The 21,387-nt window shown below is 49.1% G+C and overlaps 1 protein-coding gene across 1 annotated transcript in view; it reads right to left on the reverse strand.

The window, feature by feature from the left end:
* angptl5 (angiopoietin-like 5) overlaps window positions 1–18,392 on the reverse strand; it is a 66,511-nt gene extending 48,119 nt beyond the window's left edge. Inside the window, exons 1-3 of the mRNA XM_041872609.1 lie at window positions 18,201–18,392; window positions 718–892; window positions 380–483 (exon numbers count right to left, since the gene is read on the reverse strand). Coding sequence (XP_041728543.1) covers window positions 380–483; window positions 718–892; window positions 18,201–18,269 — 348 coding nt within the window. The 5' untranslated portion in view covers window positions 18,270–18,392. The remainder of the gene's footprint in view (window positions 1–379; window positions 484–717; window positions 893–18,200) is intronic.
* Between the last annotated feature and the right edge of the window lie 2,995 nt (window positions 18,393–21,387).

Below are 21,387 nucleotides of genomic sequence, written 5' to 3' on the forward strand. Positions count from 1 at the left end.
CACACACACACACACACACACACACACACACACGCAAACTCAGCTCTGTCACCTTGCAGTGCATGTGTGTGTGCTTGCGCGTGTGTGTCTGTGGTTTGTGTAGTGTGGTGTGGTGTGCGTGCGTGTGTGTGTCTATGGTGTGGTGTGGTGTGGTGTGGTGTGGTGTGTGTGTGGTGTGGTGTGGTGTGGTGTGGTGTGGTGTGGTGTGTGTGTGTGTGGTTTGTGTGGTGTGTGTGGTGTGGTGTGGTGTGGTGTGGTGTGGTGTGTGTGTGTGTGGTTTGTGTGGTGTGTGTGTGGTGTGGTGTGGTGTGGTGTGGTGTGTGTGTGGTGTGCATGCGTGCGTGCGTGCGTGCCTCTGTCTGTCTGTCAGCATGCATACCTGACTGGTGAGGAACTCCATGGCTCTCTGCTGTTCCTCCATCAGATCTCTGATCAGCTTCCTGGTGCTCCTCCCATATGACACTAGAGACTGCTGCAGGTGGCCTGCATACACAACACACAGACGCCACACACACAACGCGCACATGCAAACACACACACACACACACACACACAACACAACACATGACAAGTTGTATGGCAATGACTATTATCATGATGGTGGTGAATATGATGATGATGGTGAATATGATGATGATGATGATGATGGTGAATATGATGGTGTTGATGATGTTGATGATGATGATGATGTTGATGATGTTGATGAAGAGTACTCACCACACAGTGAGTGTTTCTCCTCTCTTAGCATCTTGGCGGTGACATCACAGGGGATGGTACATGCCTCCCGGCCATGCCGCACCCCCAGGGGCTTATCGGTTCTCACAGAGGCTTCTGGGAAATCCTCAGCGAGCGTCTCAGATTGTTTCAGAGTGATGCTGCTGCTTCCTGGGTCCTGACCAATCAGAATACAAACAGCATCACTGACCCGTGACCTCTAACCCCTGTCCAATGACCTATCCTAGCTGCCTCCTCAGACCAGTTGAACCAGTATCTATCTCTCTGGTAAAGAGTCATCTCCAAATCTAGCTACAAAATGTGGTCCTCTGTAGCTCAATTGGTAGAGCACGGCGCTTGTAACGCCAGGGTAGTGGGTTCGATCCCCGGGACCACCCCCATACGTAAAATGTATGCACACATGACTGTAAGTCGCTTTGGATAAAAGCGTCTGCTAAATGGCATTTTATTATATTAATATTAAAATATATTCAAAAGTATGTGGACACCCCTTCAAATTAGTGGATTCGGCTATTTCAGCCACACACATTGCTGACAGGTGTATACAATAGAGCACACAGCCATGCAATCTCCATAGACAAACATTGGCAGTAGAATGGCCTTACTGAAGAGCTGGGTGACTTTCAATGTGCCACCGTCATAGGATGCCACCTTTCCAACAAGTCAGTTGGAAAGGTGCCCTGCTAGAGCTGCCCTGGTCAACTGTAAGTGCTGTTATTGTGAAGTGGAAACGTCTAGGAGCAACAACAGCTCCGCCGCGAAGTGGTAGGCCACACAAGCTCACAGAACGGGACCGCCGAGTGCTGAAGCACGTAGCGCGTAAACATCGTCTGTCCTCGGTTGCAACACTCACTACTGAGTTCCAACCTGCCTCTGGAAGCAACGTCAGCACAAGAACTGTTAGTCGGGAGCTTCATGAAATGGGTTTCCATGGCCGAGCAGCCAAACCTAAGATCCCCATGCTGGAGTGGTGTAAAGCTCGCCGCCATTGGACTGTAGAGAAGTGGAAACGCAATCTCTGGAGTGATGAATCACACTTCACCATCTGGCAGTCCGACGTACAAATCTGGATTTGGCGGATGCCAGGAGAACGCTACCTGCCTGAGTGCATAGTGCCAACTGTAAAGTTAGGTGGAAGAGAAATAATGGTCTGGGGCTGCTTTTCATGGTTCAGGCTCCTTAGTTCCAGTGAAGGGAAGTCTTAACGCTACAGCATTCAATGACATTCGAGATTATTATGTGCTTCCAACGTTGTGGCAACAGTTTGGGAAAGGCCCTTTCTTGTTTCAGCATGACAATGCCCCTGTGCACAAAGTGAGGTCCATACAGAAATGGTTTGTCGAGAACGGTGTGGAAGAACTTGACTGGCCTGCAAAGAGCCTCAACCTCAACCCCATCGAACACCTTTGGGATGAATTGGAAAGCTAACTGCGAGCCAGGTCTAATCGCCCAACATCAGTGCCCGACCTCACTAATGCTCTTGTGGCTGAATGGAAGCAAGTCCCCGCAGCAATGTTCCAACATCTAGTGGAAAGCCTTCCCAGAAGAGTGGAGGCTGTTATAGCAGCAAAGGGGGGACCAACTCCATATTAATGCCCATGATTTTGGAATGAGATGTTTGACGAGCAGGTGTCCACATCCTGTTGGTAATGTAGTGTATCTATGGCCGCTAGCTAGGTATCTATTCAATTTTATTCTGGGATCTAATGATGACCTAACAGCTGAGACGTTTGTTTATCCAGGTAAGTCAGGGAAGAACTGGTAAAGGTTTTGTTGCTAGTCTGGTCTAAAACACTTCTTAGGACAGCAGACTAAAGACCAGAGAGACCAGAGTCCAGAGAGACTAGAGACCAGAGACAAGATTGCAGAGAGACAAGAGACCAGACAGACCAGAAACCAGAGAGACCAGAGACCAGAGACCAGAGACCAGAGACCAGAGAGACCAGATTCCAGCGAGACCAGAGACTAGATAGACCAGAGACCAGAGACCATTGAGAGACTAGAGAGAGACCAGACAGACCAGAGACCAGAGAGACCAGAGAGACCAGAGACCAGAGAGACCGGAAAACAGAGAAAACAGAGACCAGAGAGACCAGAGACACCAGAGGGACCAGAGACCAGAGAGACCAGAGACCAGAGAGACCAGATACTAGAGAGACCAGAGACCAGATTCCAGAGAAAACAAACACGAGAGACCAGAGACCAGAGATACCAGAGAGACCAGAGAGACCATAGAGACCCGAGACCAGACAGACCAAAGATCAGAGAGATCAGACAGACCAGAGACCAGAGAGACCATATTCCATAGAGACCAGAAACCAGAGAGACCATAATCTAGAGAGACAAGAGAGACCAGAGAGACCAGAGAACCAGAGAGATCAGACCGAACAGAAACCAGAGAGACCAGAGACCAGAGAGACAAGAGATACCAAAGAGACCAGACACCATATTCCAGAGAGACCAGAAACCAGAGAGAACAGAATCCAGAGATCAGAATCCAGAGAGACCAGAGACCAGACAACCCAGAAACCAGAAAGACCAGAGACCAGAGGGAATAGAGAGACCAGACACCAGAGAAAACAGAAACCAGAGAGACCAGAGAACAGAGAGAACAGAGACCAAATAGACCGGAAAACAGAGGGACCAGAGATCAGAAAAACCAGAGACCAAAGAGAACATAGAGAACAGAGACCAGAGAGACCAGAGACCAAAGAGACCAGAGAGACCAGATACCAGACAGACCAGTGACCAGATTCCAGAGAGAAAACAAACCCCAGAGACCAGAGAGACCAGAGATCAGAGAGATCAGACAGACCAGAGACAAGAGAGACCAGAGACCAGATTTCATAGAGACCAGAGACCAGAGAGACTGGAAACCAGAGAGACCAGAGACCAGAGAGACCAGAGACCAGAGAGACCAGATACCAGATAGACCAGAGAACAGAGGCCAGAGGGACCAGAGACCAGAGAGATCAGACAGACCAGAGACCAGAGAGACCAGAGACCTGAAAGACCAGATACCAGAGAGACCAGAGACAAAATAGACAAGAGAGACCAGATACCAGAGAGACCAGAGACCAGAGAGACCAGAGAGATCAGAGACCAGACAGACCAGAGATCAGAGAGATCAGACAGACCAGAGACCAGAGAGACCAGAGAGAACAGAGACCATATTCCATAGAGACCAGAAACCAGAGAGACCATAATCTAGAGAGGCCGGAGAAACCACAGAGACCAAAGAGATCAGTGACCAGAAACCAGAGAGACAAGAGAGACCAGAGACACCAGAGAGACCAGATCAAACAGAAACCAGAGAGACCAGAGACCAGAGAGACAAGCGAGACCAAAGAGACAAGACACCAGATTCCAGAGAGACAAGAAACTAGAGAGACCAGAGTCCAGAGAGACCAGAGACCAAAATCCAGAGAGACCAGAGACCAGACAGACCAGAAACCAGAAAGACCAGAGCCAGAGACCAGAGAGAACAGAGAGACCAGACACCAGAGAAAACAGAAAACAGAAACCAGAGAGACCAGAAAGACCAGAGACCAGAGAGACCAGTCACCAGAGATACCAGAGACCATTGAGAAACTAGAGAGAGACCAGAGAGAACAGAGAACAGAGAGACCAGAGACTAGATTCCAGAGAGTCCAGAGATCAGAGAGACCAGAAATAAGAGAGACCAGACACCAGAGAGACCAGAGACCAAAGAGAACAGAGCGAACAGAGACCAGATAGACCAGAGATCAGAGAGACCAGATTTCATAGAGACCAGAAACCAGAGAGACCATAATCTAGAGAGGCCAGAAAGACCAGAGAGACGAGAGAGACCAATGAGATAAGAGACCAGAAACCAGAGAGACAAAAGAGACTAGAGAGACCAAAGAGACCAGAGAGACCAGAGACCAGAGTGACCAGACAAGAGAGACCAGAGAGACCAGAGAGCACAGAGACCCGTGAGACCAGAGATGAGAGACCAGATAGATCAGAGAACAACAAGACCAGAGACCAGAGTCCAGAGAGACCAGAGAGAACTGATTCCAGTGTCCAGAGACCAGACACACCAGAAACCAGGAAGACCAGAGACAGGAGAACAGAGAGACCAGAGACCAGAGAGAAAAGAGAGAACAGAGACCAAAGAGACCAGAGACACCAGAGAGACCAGAAATAACAGAGACCAGAGTCACCAGAGACCTGAAACCAGATAGACCAGAGAGACCAGAGACCAGATTCCAGACAGACCAAAGACCAGAGAATCCAGAGATCAGAGAAACAAGGGACCAGAAAGACCAGAGACCAGACAAACCAGAGACCAGAGAGACCAGAGAGATCAGAGACCAAAATCCAGAGAGACCAGAGACCAGACAGACCAGAAACCAGAAAGACCAGAGCCAGAGACCAGAGAGAACAGAGACCAGACACCAGACAAAACAGAAACCAGAGAGACCAGAAAGACCAGAGACCAGAGAGACCAGACACCAGAGATATCAGAGACCATTGAGAGACTAGAGAGAGACCAGAGAGAACAGAGAAAAGAGAGACCAGAGACCAGATTCCAGAGAGTCCAGAGATCAGAGAGACCAGAAATCAGAGAGACCAGACACCAGAGAGACCAGAGACCAAAGAGAACAGAGAGAACAGAGAACAGATAGACCAGAGATCAGAGAGACCAGAATTCATAGAGACCAGAAACCAGAGAGACCATAATCTAGAGAGGCCAGACAGACCAGAGAGACCAGAGAGACCAATGAGATAAGAGACCAGAAACCAGAGAGACAAAAGAGACTAGAGAGACCAAAGAGACCAGAGAGACCAGAGACCAGAGCGACCAGAGACAAGAGAGACCAGAGAGACCAGAGAGCACAGAGACCCGTGAGACCAGAGAGACCAGACACCAGAATGCAAGAGAGACCAAAGACCAGAGAGACCAGAGACCAGAGAGATCAGTGAACAGATTCCAGGGAGACCAGACAGCAGAGAGACCAGAGACCAGAGAGACCAGAGACCAGAGAGACCAGAGAACAGAGACCAGAGGGACCAGAGACCAGAGAGATCAGACAGACCAGAGAGAACAGAGACCAGAGAGACCAGAGACCAGAGAGACCAGATACCAGAGAGACCAGAGACAAAATAGACAAGAGAGACCAGATACCAGAGAGACCAGAGACCAGATTCCAGAGACAACAAAACAATAGACCAGAGACCAGAGAGACCAGAGAGATCAGAGACCAGACAGACCAGAGATCAGAGAGATCAGACAGACCAGAGACCAGAGAGACCAGAGAGAACAGAGACCATATTCCATAGAGACCAGAAGCCAGATAGACCATAATCTAGAGAGGCCGGAGAAACTACAGAGACCAAAGAGATCAGTGACCAGAAACCAGAGAGACAAGAGAGAACAGAGAGACCAGAGAGACCAGAGAGACCAGAGAGACCAGAGAGACCAGATCGAACAGAAACCAGAGAGACCAGAGACCAGAGAGACAAGAGAGACCAGAGAGACCAAAGACCAGATTCCAGAGAGACCAGAAACCAGAGAGACCAGAGTCCAGAGAGACCAGAGACCAAAATCCAGAGAGACCAGAGACCAGACAGACCAGAAACCAGAAAGACCAGAGCCAGAGACCAGAGAGAACAGAGAGATCAGACACCAGAGAAAACAGAAACCAGAGAGACCAGAAAGACCAGAGACCAGAGAGACCAGTCACCAGAGATACCAGAGACTAGAGAGAGACCAGATAGAACAGAGAACAGAGAGACCAGAGCAGATTCCAGAGAGTCCAGAGATCAGAGAGACCAGACACCAGAGAGACCAGAGACCAAAGAGAACAGAGAGAACAGAGACCAGATAGACCATAATCTAGAGAGACCAGAGAGACCAGAGAGACCAGTGAGATAAGAGACCAGAAACCAGAGAGACAAAAGAGACTAGAGAGACCAAAGAGACCAGAGAGACCAGAGAGCACAGAGACCCGTGAGACCAGAGATGAGAGACCAGATAGATCAGAGAACAACGAGACCAGAGTCCAGAGAGACCAGAGAGAACTGATTCCAGAGTCCAGAGACCAGACACACCAGAAACCAGGAAGACCAGAGACAGGAGACCAGAGTGACCAGAGACCAGAGAGACAAGAGAGAACAGAGACCAGAGAGACCAGAAATAACAGAGACCAGATAGACCAGAGAGGCCAGAGACCATATTCCAGACAGACCAAAGACCAGAGAATCCAGAGATCAGAGAAACAAGGTACCAGAGAGACCAGAGACCAGACAAACTAGAGACCAGAGAGACCAGAGAGATCAGAGACCAACATCCAGAGAGACCAGAGACCAGACAGACCAGAAACCAGAAAGACCAGAGCCAGAGACCAGAGAGAACAGAGAGACCAGACACCAGACAAAACAGAAACCAGAGAGACCAGAAAGACCAGAGACCAGAGAGACCAGACACCAGAGATACCAGAGACCATTGAGAGACTAGAGAGAGACCAGAGAGAACAGAGAAAAGAGAGACCAGAGACCAGATTCCAGAGAGTCCAGAGATCAGAGAGACCAGAAATCAGAGAGACCAGACACCAGAGAGACCAGAGACCAAAGAGAACAGAGAGAACAGAGACCAGATAGACCAGAGATCAGAGAGACCAGATTTCATAGAGACCAGAAACCAGAGAGACCATAATCTAGAGAGGCCAGACAGACCAGAGAGACCAGAGAGACCAATGAGATAAGAGACCAGAAACCAGAAACCAGAAACCAGAGAGACCAGAGACCAGAGTGACCAGAGACAAGAGAGACCAGAGAGACCAGAGAGCACAGATACCCGTGAGACCAGAGAGACCAGACACCAGAATGCAAGAGAGACCAAAGACCAGAGAGACCAGAAAGACCAGAGAACAGAAAGACCAGAAACCAGAGAGAACAGAGAGACCAGAGAAACCAGAAACCAGATAGCCGAGACCAGAGACAAGAGAGAAAAGAAAACATAGACACCAGAGACCAGAGAGACCTGAGATGAGAGACCAGATAGATCAGAGAACAGATAGACCTGAGACCAGTCCAGAGAGCAGAGACCAGTGACAAGAGAGACAAGAAACCAGAGAGAGACACCAGTGACCAGAGAGTCCTGAGTTGAGAGACCAGATAGATCAGAGAACAACGAGACCAGAGACCAGAGTCCAGAGAAACCAGAGAGAACTGATTGCAGAGTCCAGAGACCAGACACACCAGAATCCAGGAAGACCAGAGACAGGAGACCAGAGAGACCAGAGACCAGAGAGACAAGAGAGAACAGAGACCAGAGAGACCAGAGAGAACAGAAATAACAGAGACCAGAGTCACCAGAGACCAGAGAGACCAGAAACCTGAAACCAGATAGACCAGAGAGACCAGAGACCAGATTCCAGACAGACCAAAGACCAGATAATCCAGAGATCAGAGAGACAAGGGACCAGAGAGACCAGAGACCAGACAAATCAGAGACCAGAGAGACCAGAGAGATCAGAGACCAGACAACCAGAAACCAGAGAGACTACAGAGACCAGAGATACTGTAGACCAGAGACCAGAAAGACAAGAGAGACCAGAGACCAGAGAGACCAGTAACCAGAGAGACCACAGAGACCAGAGATACCGGAGACCAGAGAGACCAGAGAGACCAGAAAGACCAGAAAGACCAGAGACCAGAGAGACCAGTAACCAGAGAGAAGAGAGTCTAGAGACCAGAGAGACCAGATACCACAGAGAACATACAGATCAGATACCAGAGAGACCAGTAACAAGAGAGACCAGAGAGACCAGAAAGACAAGAGACCAGAGTGAAGAGAGTCTCGAGACCAGAGAGACCAGTAACCAGAGAGTCCAGAGAGACCAGAAAGACCAGAGACCAGAGAGAAGAGAGTCTAGATAACAGAGAGACCAGATACCACAAAGAACATACAGAGCAGATACCAGAGAGACCAGAGAGACCAGAGAGATCAGCAATACCATAGAGACCAGATACCAGAGACTAGAGAGACCATATAGAACAGATAACAGAGAATCCAGTCACCAGATTCCAGAGAGACCAAAGAGACTAGGGAGACTAGAGATAACAGACACCAGCGAGACCATAGAGGCCAGAGCGACCAGCGAGACCAGAGACCAGAGACCAGAGAGAAACTATAGATACCAGAGACCATTGAGAGACCAGAGAGACCAGAGCCCAGAGAGATCAGAGACCAGATTCTAAAGAGAGAGACCAGAGACCAGATTCCAGATAGACCAGAGACCAGACAGACCAGAAACCAGAAAGACCAGAGCCAGATACCAGAGAGAACAGAGAGATCAGACACCAGCGAAAACAGAAACCAGAGAGACCAGAAAGACCAGAGACCAGAGAGACCAGTCACCAGAGATACCAGAGACTAGAGAGAGACCAGATAGAACAGAGAACAGAGAGACCAGAGCAGATTCCAGAGAGTCCAGAAATCAGAGAGACCAGACACCAGAGAGACCAGAGACCAAAGAGAACAGAGAGAACAGAGACCAGATAGACCATAATCTAGAGAGACCAGAGAGACCAGAGAGACCAATGAGATAAGAGACCAGAAACCAGAGAGACAAAAGAGACTAGAGAGACCAAAGAGACCAGAGAGACCAGAGAGCACAGAGACCCGTGAGACCAGAGATGAGAGACCAGATAGATCAGAGAACAACGAGACCAGAGTCCAGAGAGACCAGAGAGAACTGATTCCAGAGTCCAGAGACCAGACACACCAGAAACCAGGAAGACAAGAGACAGGAGACCAGAGTGACCAGAGACCAGAGAGACAAGAGAGAACAGAGACCAGAGAGACCAGAAATAACAGAGACCAGATAGACCAGAGAGACCAGAGACCATATTCCAGACAGACCAAAGACCAGAGAATCCAGAGATCAGAGAAACAAGGGACCAGAGATACCAGAGACCAGACAAACTAGAGACCAGAGAGACCAGAGAGATCAGAGACCAACATCCAGAGAGACCAGAGACCAGACAGACCAGAAACCAGAAAGACCAGAGCCAGAGACCAGAGAGAACAGAGAGACCAGACACCAGACAAAACAGAAACCAGAGAGACCAGAAAGACCAGAGACCAGAGAGACCAGACACCAGAGATACCAGAGACCATTGAGAGACTAGAGAGAGACCAGAGAGAACAGAGAAAAGAGAGACCAGAGACCAGATTCCAGAGAGTCCAGAGATCAGAGAGACCAGAAATCAGAGAGACCAGACACCAGAGAGACCAGAGACCAAAGAGAACAGAGAGAACAGAGACCAGATAGACCAGAGATCAGAGAGACCAGATTTCATAGAAACCAGAAACCAGAGAGACCATAATCTAGAGAGGCCAGACAGACCAGAGTGACCAGAGAGACCAATGAGATAAGAGACCAGAAACCAGAAACCAGAAACCAGAGAGACCAGAGACCAGAGCGACCAGAGACAAGAGAGACCAGAGAGACCAGAGAGCACAGATACCCGTGAGACCAGAGAGACCAGACACCAGAATGCAAGAGAGACCAAAGACCAGAGAGACCAGAGACCAGAGAGATCAGTGAACAGATTCCAGGGAGACCAGAAACCAGAGAGGCCAGATAGAACAGAGACCAGAGAGACCAGAGAGATCAGAGACCAGAAACCAGAGAGACCAGAGAAACCAGAGACCAGACAGACCAGAGACCAGTTTCCAGAGAGACCAGAAACTAGAGAGACCAGAGACTAGAGAGACCAGAGAAACCAGATAGATGAGAGACTAGAGCGACCTTAGACCAGAGAGACCAGAGACCAGACAGACAAGAGAGACCAGAGACCACAGACACCATAGTGACCATAGATATCAGATACAAGAGACCAGAGAGACCAGACACCCGATTCCAGAGAGACCAAAGGGACCAGAGAGACCAGAGATCAGTGACCAGAGACCAGAGAGACCATAGACCAGAGAGACCAGATAGGAGAGAACAGATAGATCAGAGAACAGAAAGACCAGAGTCTAGAGAGTCCAGAGAGACCAGAGACAGGAGACCAGAGAGACCAGAGACCAGACAAACCAGAAAGTCCACAGACCAGAGATAGCAGAGACCAGAGAGGCCAAGGAGACCAAAGATCAGAGAGACCAGAGACCAAAGACAAATTAATCTAAAGAAGTGGAGAGACCAGAGACCAGAAACAAGAGAGACCAGAGAGACAAGAGCGACCAAAGAGACCAGATAGACCAGACAGACCAGAGAGACCAGATTCCAGAGAGACCAGAGACCAGAGAAACCAGAGAGACCCCAGAACAAAAGACAATGGAGACCAGAGAGACCAGAAAGACCAGAGAACAGAAAGACCAGAGAGACAAGAGCGACCAGAGAGACCAGATAGACCAGACAGACCAGAGAGACCAGATTCCAGAGAGACCAGAGACCAGAGAAACCAGAGAGACCCCAGAACAAAAGACAATGGAGACCAGAGAGAACAGAGAGACCAGAGAAACCAGAAACCAGATAGCCGAGACCAGAGACAAGAGAGAAAAGAAAACATAGACACCAGATACCAGAGAGACCTGAGATGAGAGACCAGATAGATCAGAGAACAGATAGACCTGAGACCAGTCCAGAGAGCAGAGACCAGTGACAAGAGAGACAAGAAACCAGAGAGACTAGAGACACCAGTGACCAGAGAGTCCTGAGTTGAGAGACCAGATAGATCAGAGAACAACGAGACCAGAGACCAGAGTCCAGAGAAACCAGAGAGAACTGATTCCAGAGTCCAGAGACCAGACACACCAGAATCCAGGAAGACCAGAGACAGGAGACCAGAGAGACCAGAGACCAGAGAGATAAGAGAGAACAGAGACCAGAGAGACCAGAGAGAACAGAAATAACAGAGACCAGAGTCACCAGAGACCAGAGAGACCAGAAACCTGAAACCAGATAGACCAGAGAGACCAGAGAGACCAGATTCCAGACAGACCAAAGACCAGATAATCCAGAGATCAGAGAGACAAGGGACCAGAGAGACCAGAGACCAGACAAATCAGAGACCAGAGAGACCAGAGAGATCAGAGACCAGACAGACCAGAAACCAGAGAGACTACAGAGACCAGAGATACTGGAGACCAGAGACCAGAAAGACAAGAGAGACCAGAGACCAGAGAGACCAGTAACCAGAGAGACCACAGAGACCAGAGATACCGGAGACCAGAGAGACCAGAGAGACCAGAAAGACCAGAAAGACCAGAGACCAGAGAGACCAGTAACCAGAGAGAAGATAGTCTAGAGACCAGAGAGACCAGATACCACAGAGAACATACAGACCAGATACCAGAGAGACCAGTAACAAGAGAGACCAGAGAGACCAGAAAGACAAGAGACCAGAGTGAAGAGAGTCTAGAGACCAGAGAGACTAGTAACCAGAGAGTCCAGAGAGACCAGAAAGACCAGAGACCAGAGAGAAGAGAGTCTAGATAACAGAGAGACCAGATACCACAAAGAACATACAGACCAGATACCAGAGAGACCAGAGAGACCAGAGAGATCAGCAATACCATAGAGACCAGATACCAGAGACTAGAGAGACCATGTAGAACAGATAACAGAGAATCAAGTCACCAGATTCCAGAGAGACCAAAGAGACTAGGGAGACTAGAGATAACAGACACCAGCGAGACCATAGAGGCCAGAGCGACCAGCGAGACCAGTGACCAGAGACCAGAGAGAAACTATAGATACCAGAGACCATTGAGAGACCAGAGAGACCAGAGCCCAGAGAGATCAGAGACAGACCAGAAACCAGAGAGACTACAGAGACCAGAGATACTGGAGACCAGAGACCAGAAAGACAAGAGAGACCAGAGACCAGAGAGACCAGTAACCAGAGAGACCACAGAGACCAGAGATACCAGAGACCAGAGAGACCAGAGAGACCATAAAGACCAGAAAGACCAGAGACCAGAGAGACAAGAGAGACCAGAGACCAGAGAGACCAGTAACCAGAGAGAAGAGAGTCTAGAGACCAGAGAGACCAGATACCACAGAGAACATACAGATCAGATACCAGAGAGACCAGTAACAAGAGAGACCAGAGAGACCAGAAAGACAAGAGACCAGAGTGAAGAGAGTCTCGAGACCAGAGAGACCAGTAACCAGAGAGTCCAGAGAGACCAGAAAGACCAGAGACCAGAGAGAAGAGAGTCTAGAGACCAGAGAGACCAGATACCAGAGAGACCAGTAACAAGAGAGACCAGAGAGACCAGAAAGACAAGAGACCAGAGTGAAGAGAGTCTCGAGACCAGAGAGACCAGTAACCAGAGAGTCCAGAGAGACCAGAAAGACCAGAGACCAGAGAGAAGAGAGTCTAGAGAACAGAGAGACCAGATACCACAAAGAACATACAGAGCAGATACCAGAGAGACCAGAGAGACCAGAGAGATCAGCAATACCATAGAGACCAGATACCAGAGACTAGAGAGACCATGTAGAACAGATAACAGAGAATCAAGTCACCAGATTCCAGAGAGACCAAAGAGACTAGGGAGACTAGAGATAACAGACACCAGCGAGACCATAGAGGCCAGAGCGACCAGCGAGACCAGAGACCAGAGACCAGAGAGAAACTATAGATACCAGAGACCATTGAGAGACCAGAGAGACCAGAGCCCAGAGAGATCAGAGACCAGATTCTAGAGAGAGAGACCAGAGACCAGATTCCAGAGAGGCCAGAGAGGCCAGAGAGAGAAGTGAGACCAGAGAGAAAAGAGACAAAAGCGTCCAGAGAACAGAGAAACCAGAGAGACAAGAGAGACCAGAAACCAGAGTGACCAAAGAGACAAGATACCAGAGACCAGAGAGACCAGAGAGACAAGAGATATCAGACACATGTTTTCAGAGAGACGAAAAAGACCAGGGAGATTAGAGAGACCAGATACAATAGAGAGCGGAGACCAGAGAGAACAGAGACCACAGAGACCAGAGAGACCAGAGATCTGAGAGACCAGAGCGAACGGAGAGACCAGAGAGACCAGAGACCAGAGACAAGAAAGACCAGACACCAGATTCCAGAGAGACCAAATATATCAGGGAGACCAGAGAGACCAAAGAGACCAGGGTGACCAGAGAGACCAGAAACCAGAGACATCAGAGAGATCAGAGACCAAAGAGACCAGAGAGAGGAAAGAGCATACACCAGAGACCAGAGAGACCAGATTCCAGACAGACCAAAGACCAGAGAATCCAGAGATCAGAGAGACAAGGGACCAGAGAGACCAGAGACCAGACAAATCAGAGACCAGAGAGACCAGAGAGATCAGAGACCAGACAGACCAGAAACCAGAGAGACTACAGAGACCAGAGATACTGGAGACCAGAGACCAGAAAGACAAGAGAGACCAGAGACCAGAGAGACCTGTAACCAGAGAGACTACAGAGACCAGAGATACTGGAGACCAGAGACCAGAAAGACAAGAGAGACCAGAGACCAGAGACCAGAGACCAGAGACCAGAGAGACCTGTAACCAGAGAGACCACAGAGACCAGAGATACCGGAGACCAGAGAGACCAGAGAGACCAGAAAGACCAGAGACCAGAGAGACAAGAGAGACCAGAGAGAAAAGAGACAAAAGCGACCAGAGAACAGAGAAACCAGAGAGACAAGAGAGACCAGAAACCAGAGAGACCAAAGAGACAAGATACCAGAGACCAGAGAGACCAGAGAGACAAGAGATATCAGACACATGTTTTCAGAGAGACGAAAAAGACCAGGGAGATTAGAGAGACCAGATACAATAGAGAGCGGAGACCAGAGAGAACAGAGACCACAGAGACCAGAGAGACCAGAGAGACCAGAGATCTGAGAGACCAGAGCGAACGGAGAGACCAGAGAGACCAGAGACCAGAGACCAGAGACAAGAAAGACCAGACACCAGATTCCAGAGAGACCAAATATATCAGGGAGACCAGAGAGACCAAAGAAGCCAGGGTGACCAGAGAGACCAGAAACCAGAGACATCAGAGAGATCAGAGACCAAAGAGACCAGAGAGAGGAAAGAGCATACACCAGAGACCAGAGAGACCAGAGACCAGAGAGACCAGTGAGGAGAGACCAGATAGATCAGAAATAAAAGAGACAAGATACCAGAGTCCAGAGAGATGAGAGAGACCAGAGACCAGAGAGACTAGAGACAAGATTCCAGAGAATCCAGAGACCAGAGACCAGAGAGAACACAGACCAGTGACCAGAGACCAGAGAGACCAAAAACCAGAGAGTCCAGAGACCAGAGAGACCAGAGAGACCAGAGACCAGAAACCAGAGAGACCAGAGACCAGATTCCAGAGAGACCAGAGACCAGATTCCAGAGAGACCACAAACCAGAGAGTCCAGAGACCAGAGAGTCAAAAGACCAGAGAGGCCAGAGAGACAAGAGGGACCAGAGACCAGAGACCACAACGACTATAGAGACGAAAGACCAGAGTGATCAGAGAGATCAGATGCAAGAGACCAGAGAGACCAGAGTGAACAGAGAGAACAGAGACTAGAAAGACCAGAGAAAAGAGAGATCAGAGACCATAGACCAGAGAGACCAGAAAGACCAGAGACCAGTGAGACCAGAGAGACCAGAGACCAGAGACAAGAGAGACCAGAGACCAGAGAGTACAGAGAACAGAGATCAGAAAGACCAGAGAGATCAGAGAGACCAAAGAGACCAGATAACAGAGAGCAGAGAGAGCAGAGAGACCAGAGAGAAGAAAGACCAGACACCAGATTCCAGAGAGACCAAAGAGACCAGGGAGACCAGAGAGGCCAGAGGAAAGAGACACCAGAGAGACCAGAGACCAGAGAGATCAGAGAGGGAGAGGAGATATAAGAGACCAGAGAGACACCATTGAGACCAGAGATGAGAGAGACCAGAGACCAGAGAAACCAGAGACCAGCGATAACAGAGAGACCAAAGAGACCAAATACTACAGACCAGAGATAAGAGAGACCAGACACCAGATTCCAGAGAGACCAAAGATATCAGGGAGACCAAAGAGACCAGAGACCAGAGACACCAGAATGACCAGAGAGACCAGAGACCAGAGTCCAGAGAGAGTAGAGATAAGAGACCAGAGAGACCAGAGACCAGAGTCCAGAGAGAGGAGAGATAAGAGACCAGAGAGACCAGATACCAGATTCTAGAAAGACCAGAAACCAGAGTGACCAGGGAGACCAGAGAGACCAGAGATCAGATACCAGAGAGATCATAAACGAGATAGACCAAAGACCAGAGAGACCAGAGAGACCAGAGACCAGATTCCAGAAAGACCATACCAGAGAGACCGGAGACCAGAGAGTCCAGAGACTACAGAGACCAGAGAGACCGGAGACCAGAGAAACCAGAGACAAGAGAGACCAGAGAGAACAGAGACTAGAGAGACCAGAGAAAAGAGAGATCAGAGACCATAGACCAGAGAGACCAGAGACCAGAGAGACCAGAGAAAATAGACACCATTGAGACCAGAGACCATGAGAGACCAGAGACCAGAGAGACCAGATAACAGATTCTAGAAAGACCAGAAACCAGAGTGACCAGGGAGACCAGAGAGATCAGAAATGAGATAGACCAAAGACCAGAGAGACCAGCAACCAGAGAGACCAGAGACCAGAGAGACCAGAGAGACCAGAGACCAGATTCCAGAAAGACCATACCAGAGAGACCGGAGACCAGAGAAACCAGAGACTACAGAGACCAGATAGAACGGAGACCAGAGAAACAGAACAGAGACTAGAGAGACCAGAGAAAAGAGAGATCAGAGACCATAGACCAGAGAGACCAGAGAGACCAGAGAGACCAGGGGGACCAGAGACCAAATAGACCAGCGAGTCCTCTGTAGCTCAGCTGGTAGAACACGGCGCTTGTAACGGTAGTGGGTTCGATCCCCGGGACCACCCATAAGTAAAAATGTATGCACGCATGACTGTAAGTCGCTTTGGATAAAAGCGTCTGCTAAATGGCATATTATTATTATTATTATTATTATTATAGACCTGAGAGAGTCCTTAGAGACCAGAGACCAGAGAGAGACCAGAGAGACCAGAGACCAGAGACCAGAGATCAGAGACCAGAGAGAGACCAGAGAGGAGAGACCAGAGAGATCAGAGACCAGAGAGAAACTGCAGTACATGATGGCATCAGGTTTGATACAAACAGGTTTAGAAACACTGCAGCACATGATGACGTCAGGTTTGAAACAACAGGTTTAGAAACACTGCAGTACATAATGACATCAGGTTTGAAACAAACAGGTTCAGAAACACTGCAGTACATCATTACATCAGGTTTTAAACAAACAGGTTTAGGAACACTGCAGTACATGATGACATCAGCTTTGAAACAAACAGGTTTAGAAACACTGCAGTACATAATGATGTCAGGTTTGAAACAAACCAGTTTAGAAACACTGCTGTACATAATGACATCAGGTTTGAAACAAACAGGTTTAGAAACAATGCAGTACATGATGACATCAGGTTTGAAACAACAGGTTTAGAAACACTGCAGTACATAATGACATCAGGTTTGAAACAAACATGTTTAGAAACACTGCAGTACATGATGACGTCAAGTTTAAAACAAACAGGTTCAGAAACACTGCTGTACATAATGACATCAGGTTTTAAACAAACAGGTTTAGGAACACTGCAGTACATGATGACATCAGGTTAGAAGCACACAGATTTAGAAATACTGCAGTACATGATGACATCAGGTTTGAAACAAACAGATTTAGAAACACTGCAGTACATAATGACACCAAGTTAGAAACAAACATATTTAGAAACACTGCAGTACATGATGACATCAGGTTTGAAACAAACAGGTTTAGAAACACTGCAGTACATGATGACATCAGGTTTGAAACAAACAGGTTTAGAAACACTGCAGTACATAATGACATCAGGTTAGAAACAAACAGATGTAGAAACACTGCAGTACATGATGACATCAGGTTTGAAACAAACAGGTTTAGAAACACTGCAGTACATGATGACATCAGGTTTGAAACAAACAGGTTTAGAAACACTGCAGTACATAATGACATCAGGTTTGAAACAAACAGATTTAGAAACACTGCAGTACATAATGACATCAGGTTAGAAACAAACAGATTTAGAAACACTGCAGTACATGATGACATCAGGTTTGAAACAAACAGGTTTAGAAACACTGCAGTACATGATGACATCAGGTTTGAAACAAACATGTTTAGAAACACTGCAGTACATGATGACATCAGGTTTGAAACAAACAGATGTAGAAACACCAGTACATAATGACATCAGGTTTGAAACAAACAGATTTAGAAACACCAGTACATAATGACATCAGGTTTGAAACAAACAGATTTAGAAACACCAGTACATAATGACATCAGGTTTGAAACAAACTTGTTTAGGGACAATGTCCCTATTGTACTTACCGCTGAGATGTTGAATGATTCAGGGAGGTGAGGGGCCAGAAAGACCAGAGCTGCTACCAGCCACATCATGTCTGCTGGATAGTCTGTTCCTCCCTCAGCCTGTGGGAGTGTGTTTTGTTCCGTCAGCCTGTGTGTCGGTGTGTCAATCCGTGCATGGGTGTGTTTCGGTCCGTCCCTCTGTCTCTGTGTGTGTGTAGAGTCGAACCAGGAACTGATCTACTGAACAGCTGAACCACCTCTCACAATTTAACATCACCCTCTCTCCTCCCCCCTCTCTCTCTCTCTCTCTCTGTTAAGGGCATTCTAATTCGGTTGATTCATTCCAGTGTTTCAAAAAGTTATCTTTTTGCTTTCTCATAATTGTGTTGCTGGCCTGGGGCTGGTCTGTTTGTGAACACAGAACTCTCTCTCTAGCTCTCTCTCTCTCTCTCTCTCTCCCTCTCTCTCGCCTCTCTCTCTCTCTCTCTCTCTCTCTCTCTCTCTCTATGTGTCTCTCTCTTTCTCTCTATATATATATTGTGTGGTGTGGTTTAGCAGCTGTGAGGCAGTGTACTGCTCTCCACATCAGAACCAGATGTCTCGGGGAAATGGGACACTTCATACTGAGGTAGGAAACAGAATAGAGGGAGTGTGTGCGTGTGTGTGTAAGCTTGTATACATCCCTGTGTGTATGAGGGTAGAGGGACACTGGGTTAATAAGACAGTTAAATCAGTCTCTGCACTGAGCAGCCCTCTATGGCCAGTGTGTTTAGCAACCAGTCTCATTACTGGGTTAATAAGACAGTTAAATCAGTCTCTGCTCTGAGCAGACCTCTATGGGCAGTGTGTTTAACAACCAGTCTCATTACTCGGTTAATAAGACAGTTCCATCTAAAGGAAATGAGACTGCACTTCTCTCCCTGTAGAATAACGATGGGCTCTGTGTGTGTGTAGTTCTGTCAGAGCAGACCCATTTCAGTAAGGACCCAGCTGGATCCAGGCTTCAGACCCATTCCAGTAAGGACCCAGCTGGATCCAGGCTTCAGACCCATTCCAGTAAGGACCCAGCTGGATCCAGGCTTCAGACCCATTCCAGAAAGGACCCAGCTGGATCCAGGCTTCAGACCCATTCCAGTAAGGACCCAGCTGGATCCAGGCTTCAGACCCATTCCAGTAAGGACCCAGCTGGATCCAGGCTTCAGACCCATTCCAGTAAGGACCCAGCTGGATCCAGGCTTCAGACCCATTCCAGTAAGGACCCAGCTGGATCCAGGCTTCAGACCCATTCCAGTAAGGACCCAGCTGGATCCAGGCTTCAGACCCATTCCAGTAAGGACCCAGCTGGATCCAGGCTTCAGACCCATTCCAGTAAGGACCCAGCTGGATCCAGGCTTCAGACCCATTCCAGTAAGGACCCAGCTGGATCCAGGCTTCAGACCCATTCCAGTAAGGACCCAGCTGGATCCAGGCTTCAGACCCATTCCAGTAAGGACCCAGCTGGATCCAGGCTTCAGACCCATTCCAGTAAGGACCCAGCTGGATCCAGGCTTCAGACCCATTCCAGTAAGGACCCAGCTGGATCCAGGCTTCAGACCCATTCCAGTAAGGACCCAGCTGGATCCAGGCTTCAGACCCATTCCAGTAAGGACCCAGCTGGATCCAGGCTTCAGACCCATTCCAGTAAGGACCCAGCTGGATCCAGGCTTCAGACCCATTCCAGTAAGGACCCAGCTGGATCCAGGCTTCAGACCCATTCCAGTAAGGACCCAGCTGGATCCAGGCTTCAGACCCATTCCAGTAAGGACCCAGCTGGATCCAGGCTTCAGACCCATTCCAGTAAGGGACCCAGCTGGATCCAGGCTTCAGACCCATTCCAGTAAGGACCCAGCTGGATCCAGGCTTCAGACCCATTCCAGTAAGGACCCAGCTGGATCCAGGCTTCAGACCCATTCCAGTAAGGACCCAGCTGGATCCAGGCTTCAGACCCATTCCAGTAAGGACCCAGCTGGATCCAGGCTTCAGACCCATTCCAGTAAGGACCCAGCTGGATCCAGGCTTCAGACCCATTCCAGTAAGGACCCAGCTGGATCCAGGCTTCAGACCCATTCCAGTAAGGACCCAGCTGGATCCAGGCTTCAGACCCATTCCAGTAAGGACCCAGCTGGATCCAGGCTTCAGACCCATTCCAGTAAGGACCCAGCTGGATCCAGGCTTCAGACCCATTCCAGTAAGGACCCAGCTGGATCCAGGCTTCAGACCCATTCCAGTAAGGACCCAGCTGGATCCAGGCTTCAGACCCATTCCAGTAAGGACCCAGCTGGATCCAGGCTTCAGACCCATTCCAGTAAGGACCCAGCTGGATCCAGGCTTCAGACCCATTCCAGTAAGGACCCAGCTGGATCCAGGCTTCAGACCCATTCCAGTAAGGACCCAGCTGGATCCAGGCTTCAGACCCATTCCAGTAAGGACCCAGCTGGATCCAGGCTTCAGACCCATTCCAGTAAGGACCCAGCTGGATCCAGGCTTCAGACCCATTCCAGTAAGGACCCAGCTGGATCCAGGCTTCAGACCCATTCCAGTAAGGACCCAGCTGGATCCAGGCTTCAGACCCATTCCAGTAAGGACCCAGCTGGATCCAGGCTTCAGACCCATTCCAGTAAGGACCCAGCTGGATCCAGGCTTCAGACCCATTCCAGTAAGGACCCAGCTGGATCCAGGCTTCAGACCCATTCCAGTAAGGACCCAGCTGGATCCAGGCTTCAGACCCATTCCAGTAAGGACCCAGCTGGATCCAGGCTTCAGACCCATTCCAGTAAGGACCCAGCTGGATCCAGGCTTCAGACCCATTCCAGTAAGGACCCAGCTGGATCCAGGCTTCAGACCCATTCCAGTAAGGACCCAGCTGGATCCAGGCTTCAGACCCATTCCAGTAAGGACCCAGCTGGATCCAGGCTTCAGACCCATTCCAGTAAGGACCCAGCTGGATCCAGGCTTCAGACCCATTCCAGTAAGGACCCAGCTGGATCCAGGCTTCAGACCCATTCCAGTAAGGACCCAGCTGGATCCAGGCTTCAGACCCATTCCAGTAAGGACCCAGCTGGATCCAGGCTTCAGACCCATTCCAGTAAGGACCCAGCTGGATCCAGGCTTCAGACCCATTCCAGTAAGGACCCAGCTGGATCCAGGCTTCAGACCCATTCCAGTAAGG

Source organism: Coregonus clupeaformis, unplaced genomic scaffold, assembly GCF_020615455.1.
Source record: "Coregonus clupeaformis isolate EN_2021a unplaced genomic scaffold, ASM2061545v1 scaf0063, whole genome shotgun sequence".
In the NCBI taxonomy this organism is placed as follows: Eukaryota; Metazoa; Chordata; class Actinopteri; order Salmoniformes; family Salmonidae; genus Coregonus; species Coregonus clupeaformis.